This window comes from Vanellus vanellus, assembly GCF_965231255.1.
Source record: "Vanellus vanellus genome assembly, chromosome: 1".
NCBI lineage: Eukaryota > Metazoa > Chordata > Aves > Charadriiformes > Charadriidae > Vanellus > Vanellus vanellus.
This window is the reverse complement of record NC_138905.1, coordinates 198,153,411-198,159,410: the sequence shown is the minus strand read 5'-3', so window position 1 is coordinate 198,159,410 and position 6,000 is coordinate 198,153,411. Positions and strand designations below refer to the sequence as shown.

Below are 6,000 nucleotides of genomic sequence, written 5' to 3'. Positions count from 1 at the left end.
CCGGAGCCGCCGGCGAGGCGCGGGGCAGCGGGGCGCCGCCTCTCCCGCTGCCGCCCGCCAGAGGGCGCCGCGGCCCCCGCTCCGCCTCCCGGCGCTGGCGGCCGGTCCTGCCGGGCCTGGCGGGGGGGGAGGGAAGGGAAAGACCGGAGCGGAGAGGAGAGGAGGGGAGGGCGGGCTGGCTGGCGGCGGTACCGCCACCAGCCGGAGGCCGCTCGCCCGCGCTCCTGCGGCAGAGGCGGCCACCCGGGCGCACTGTGCCCCTCTCCTCCTCCCCCGGCCGTGCGGCTCAGCGGCCCTTGCCAAGATGTCTCGGGAGCCCGGCTGCAACCGCTGGCTCCTTTTCGCTGCGTGCGCTCACCTCTTCTTCCTTCTCCCGCCGCTCCGCACTCGGGGTGAGTGGCCGGGGGCCGGGCCGGGACGCCATGGCGAGGTGAAGGGAGGAGACCCGGGACGCTCGGCCCCTCCGCCGAGGTGATGAGGGGGAGGAGGGCACGGGACGGAGCTGGAGAGCTTGGGCGGGGGGCTGAGGGGGGCGCCGGAGCCGCCACCGCTTCCTCACCCCGCTGTCCCGCCCCGTGAGGGGAAGCGGGCGGGGAGGCGGGAGGTGCCTTTTCCCCCGAAGTTTGTCAGTGAGCTGGGCTGGAGCGCGGAGGGGGCAGGGCGGGCTCCCCTCAGCGGCCCCGGCTCTGAGGTGCCGGGACTGTTTCCCGCCCTCCGGCCCCGGCGGCGGTGTGTGGGGACGAGGGGGCGGCCCTGTGCCCCGGGTCGGTGCGGGGCAGGGGAAAGCCCTCGCCGCGGAAACCGCTCCTGACGGGGCCAGAAATATCTTCATTAGACCACGAGCGACAGCCCCCCGCGGAGCCACCCCGTGCCGGTGTTCGAAACAGCGCCTCACGGACTGGGTGCTGCTGAGGGGAGGCAGAAAGGTGATGCCGCCTGGTTAAAATGTCAGCACAGAAGGAAAGAAAAAAGTCTTTATTACTATATTTTAGAGGCGTTTTTAACGTGTCCGTGCAGGTGGGAGAAGATTAAAAGAGAAGGGTTAGTACTGGGGCAGCGTTTGGATCGCGCCAGGCTCTTGGAGTTAGGAGCTGTTGCCGTGAGCGTGAGAGACAGAAATAAATGTTTACAACTGTTCTGTTTCTCATTATTTCTGTTCCTGAATGTTTCCATCTCTGTTAGCACAGGCTTGTCAGGTTTTTTTGGGCTTTTGGATTTGATTCTCTTCCACTAGTGTGGCTTATGGGTCAAAATCCTGCAGGGGAAACCTCTTTTCAGCAAAGTAAAACTGTGATATTTTGATTCTTTTTTCTCCTGGAAAACACTTCTCCTTTCACCTCCACAGCTTGGTTTTTTGGAGGAGTCCTAATACTGTACTGCTCTTCTAAACCTATATCTCATTCTTTCCGGGATGAGTAGTTTTGCTCCAGTGCTTCAGCAAAGTACTGTAGCACTTGTAACCTCGAACAGATTGTAATCACAGCCAGAGAACAGCAGCTTCAATTTTCCCCGTGTGTGTATGTATATTTATTGTACATACATGCATGCATGCAGATAGGAGGCAGAAATGGAAAAACTTGGGTTCTTGCTTGTGCAATTACTTCTTGTTTAGTAGGTCTCGATTAATGCTTGTATAGAATTTGTTCACCTGAAGCTTATTCATTATCATGGCTTTCTTGTAGGTTTTTTTAATATCCTTTTGTATTAAAATCCTTTCTTTCATGAATACCCCATGCTTTTGAGATGGCCAGGATAGTAAGTTTGCAAAACAATTGGCTTTGCTCTTGAAAAACAGAAATAATTTGGATTGCATTTCACAGAAGAAAATAGTTTGTCTGTTGGTAGTTAAGTCATTTCATAAATTCCAGCTTGCAGAATGGGAAAAACGTATTCAGATTATTTTGTTTGGTCTAGCTTCTAGATAATCAGAAGGGATAGTGGTGATGCTTTTTCTTCTACTGTTTTTCTTTGCTTGCCTTTTATAAAGATACTGGTGTACATAGCAGTTATTTAGATGTTTCAGTGGTTCACAGTGGTTTCAACTGCCTTCTTCCCATATGTGCCATTAGCCTAAAGAAATTTAGTAAAGAAATAAAATGAGTTGCTTGTATTTTATGAAAAGCTTCAGATGCTGGAAAATTGCTTGCATCACCTCTCCTCTTCCTCCTCCCCTTTGCTGTCTCCCCATTTTGGGTTGCTAAATCTGTAGGTCTTCATTCTTACCTGGCTAGACCAGGGTCTTTGATGCTGATAGGGTAGCAACAATGAAGAAATATTATAAAAGCTTGCATATAAACACGTGAAATTAAGTTATTTTGCTTGCTAGTGCTCCCAGGATGTCTCATTATGGAAGATCCTGTCTCTTTGACTGACAGTGTCAGTGCAGATTTTCTCTGGAATTATGTCAATCGACAGAATCTTATGTTCTTTGAAAATTTAGGAGGGGGAGGAAACCCAACCAACCCCCAACCAAAACAAAAATAAACCTTTCATTAAATTATAGTTAGAGGTATACAGAAATTCTATTTTAAATGTTCTGTCTACTGTGTACAACACAATCAATGGCTTTCATTATTTGAAGTGGTTATTATTAGTCATGGTTTTGCCATACGTAAGTCATAGAATCCTAACTTTTTTGTAGCTCATTTAAACCGATCCCCAGCCCTATGAGGTGATTGGAATGACTCTGGGGTCAGTCAGACTTCAATCAGACTGTAAAAGAGGAAGATAGCAGAAGTGTTGCCTTTCTGCCTCAAAAGGATTTTGTCTGTGAAAGGAAAAGAATTAACACCTCGGTTTTTAACATCCTTTGCACTTAAAGGACGTAAAATTGTAAATGTTTGGAAGTTGTTTACACTCAAAAGGGTAACACTGAAGAAAGGATTCTAATTTATAATGTGGTATTACATCATTATATATATTTTTACAGTATACTGTATTTTAATACTACTGTATTTACATCCATTTTCCTAATTTTTGTTGGCATGTATTCCTGCAGTTCAGCTGCCAAACAATGAAAATAAATGACTGAGTTTTACTTTCTAGTGTTATAAGCAAGTCTATTTACTCACCAAAATTTTAATGGGAATAATGGAACACTTGAGAAAAATAAATAAGAATTGAAGCTGCTTACATTACATTCTCTGATTAAATTTCCAGGTTTTGAATGGATCCAAAAATGCTCTCTAGCTTTTTCAGTGGATTTTAGTCTGCTTTCAAAAGAAATAAAGATCAGATCAATGAAAGTAAAGAGCTTTAAAGTATTTCTAAAATTTCTGTCCTTTTCTTGCTTATCCTCAGTTTTTGAGCATTTAGCAAAAGGAGGGGAGGACTGGCAATTGACATGTTCAGCTTCCATCTACTTGTGACAAGTGATGTGAATAGCTACATGTGTTAACAAACCTCAAAGTACACAATGCATTAAATAATGAAGTGACAAATACAAAATTATGGGTTGCATTTAAGACAGTGCCTTGCTGTTTTTTTTTTTTCTGCTTTAGATAGCTTTGTTTGTGAGAAATCATACAGTTACCCAAGCCTTTTTGGTTACTGTGGTGCCTACACGGTTTGAACTTTTACTAGTTAATTGGTTTCTTCTTGCAATAAATTTTTCTCTGTGCTCTATGGTAAGTCAGTTGTCTAGCTCAGGTATGCTTGCATTGCATCAAAAAACTCAAAAGGTCTAGAGGAAATTCTGGATTTAGCAAAGGTGCCTGTAGCTCCAGAGATTGATGTGTATCTTAGGGAGTTCTATACAGAAAGAAATCTGTTGCAGTTATCTGAATTAATGATGTTTAGACATGAAAAGTTACTGTTTTGTTATACTAGCATCTGATAGCTCCCAGACAGGTCATCCTTCCTTGCGTGTGTGTACTTTATGCACAACAGAAAGATATCCTTGCCATGGAGAGTTTACAGTTTCTGCCTCTGTTACACAACTGATCTGGTCATGAGCTGCATGTGTAGTTAGAATTTTTCTATCTGTGGTTCACTCCTGGGCACACCTTTTTCAGAAATCTCTTGGGAGTGAATTGTGGGAGGATGAATTAATCTTAGAGATGTCCACTTGCACCCAGGCACTGTTTCCTACCTACCCCTTTGTTTGGTAAAGTCATGTGCCAGCTAGATTTACCATGTTCCTCTCATGCCACCCTTTTTCCAGTAAATCCTTAGAAGAGGATATTTATTTACAGGCTGAGAGATCAGGTTGCTTAACCAGAACAGTCTTGGACATATGTTAGAAAGACTTGAATTTACCCCACAAGCGCATCCCAGTTTACTTCTGAAGACTGCTTTACTCATATCAAATGATGAGTGTATAACAGACTTGCTAATAAGATAGTAGAGGGACCATGGCATATTTGTTGCTAAACTAAATTCATACAGTCTGCCTGAGTGAAAAGCTTGATTACTGTTGGGTAAAGATTCTTGAGTGTTTTTTGTGTCTTCAGGGGGTCTTCTAGTCTTAGTGAATGATTCTTCAGTAGTTTAAAAATAATCTGAACAGTTCTTGTCTTATCATTAAAATGTATTAGCTGGAAAAAGTCTTCCTGGAATATTTAATGTAAAAGATACCAATTCATTTTAGGATGTTTATTTGCTGGAAAAGAACAGGAGGCTGCATGTCTGAAATCACTGGGAGTAGGAATAATGTTGTATAGAGAGATTTTTAATGTTCATCACAGATACTGGTTTGTTTAATAAATGATATGTGTGACTGTTGAAATTGCACTGTATGTCAGGGCAGCTGCAACAAAAGTAATTTTTAGCCAGGCATATTTGGTCTACCCCTGTCTTCAACAATACAGAAAGATTGGTATGGGAACTGATCTAAGAGAGCTGGTTGATTTTCAAGGTTTGCCTCCTACAAGCTCAAGATTGGTCCATCCCCACATGCATGAACAAGGAGCTCCTGACAAAACTCAGGCATAAAAAGGAAGTACACGAGAGATGGAAACATGGTCAGGTCACCCCAAGAGTAATATGGAGTCACTGTGTGAGAGTGCAAGTATGCTGTTAGGAAAGCCAGAGCCAACCTGGAGTTGAATATAGTGAGGGATTCAACTTGTGAAAGGCAAGAAAAAGGGCTTCTACAGGTTTATCAGCAGCAAAAGGGAGATTAGGGAAAATATGGGCCTGCTTCTGAATGAGGGGAGGGACCTCATTAAAAGAAGGACATGGAAGAGGGTGAGGAACTCAAAACCTTCTCTGCCTTGGTCTGTACTGGTAAGACCCGCCTTCAGCAATCTCAGGTCCCTGAAACTCATGGGAATGTCTGGAGGAAGGAAGAGTTACACTCATTGAAGAAGGACCAGTTTAGGGAATATTTAAACAAACCGGACATACACAAGTCCACAGGACCTGATGGGAGACACTCACAAGTGCTGACGGAACTTGACAACATCAGTGCTAGACTACTCAATAATCTTTGAAAGGTTATGGTGACTGGGGGAGATTCCCAAAGACTAAAAGAGAGCAAATATCACCTCTGTCTTCAAGGAAGGCAAGGAAGAGAATCTGGGGAAACTATAGGTTGGCCAGTGTCACCTCAATCCCTGGGAAGGTGGTGGAGCAAATAATGCTGGATACCATTGCCAGACAAGGAGGGGCGTGATAAACATACGAGGGACAAGAAGGTGATTGGGAGAAGCCAGCATGTTTTTATGAAGGGGCAATCATGCTTGACCAACCCAAAAGAATTCTGTGATGAGATGACTGCCTTCATGAATGTGGGGAAAGCAGCAGATCTTGTTTATTTCAACTTTAGAAAGGAGTTGGATACTGTCTCCTATAACATCATACTCAAACTGATGAAGTATGGTCTAGATATATGGACAGTGAGTGGGAAGAAAACTGTCTGACTTGCTGGGCTCATGGGCTCTGATTGGTGGCATGGAGCACTCCAGGGCTTGATAATGGCTCTAGTAGTGTATAGTCTCTTCATTAATGACCTGGACAATGGGACAAAGTGTACTCTCAGCAAGTTTGCGGAGGATACAA

At 44.5% G+C, this 6,000-nt stretch overlaps 1 protein-coding gene across 1 annotated transcript in view; it reads left to right on the top strand.

Annotated features, from left to right (window-relative positions):
- Positions 1-304: 304 nt before the first annotated feature.
- Positions 305-6,000, top strand: part of B3GLCT (beta 3-glucosyltransferase) — a gene marked incomplete at its 5' end in the record, with an annotated part of 70,252 nt that continues 64,556 nt past the window's right edge. The window contains one exon of the mRNA XM_082498653.1: positions 305-392. Coding sequence (XP_082354779.1) covers positions 305-392 — 88 coding nt within the window. The remainder of the gene's footprint in view (positions 393-6,000) is intronic.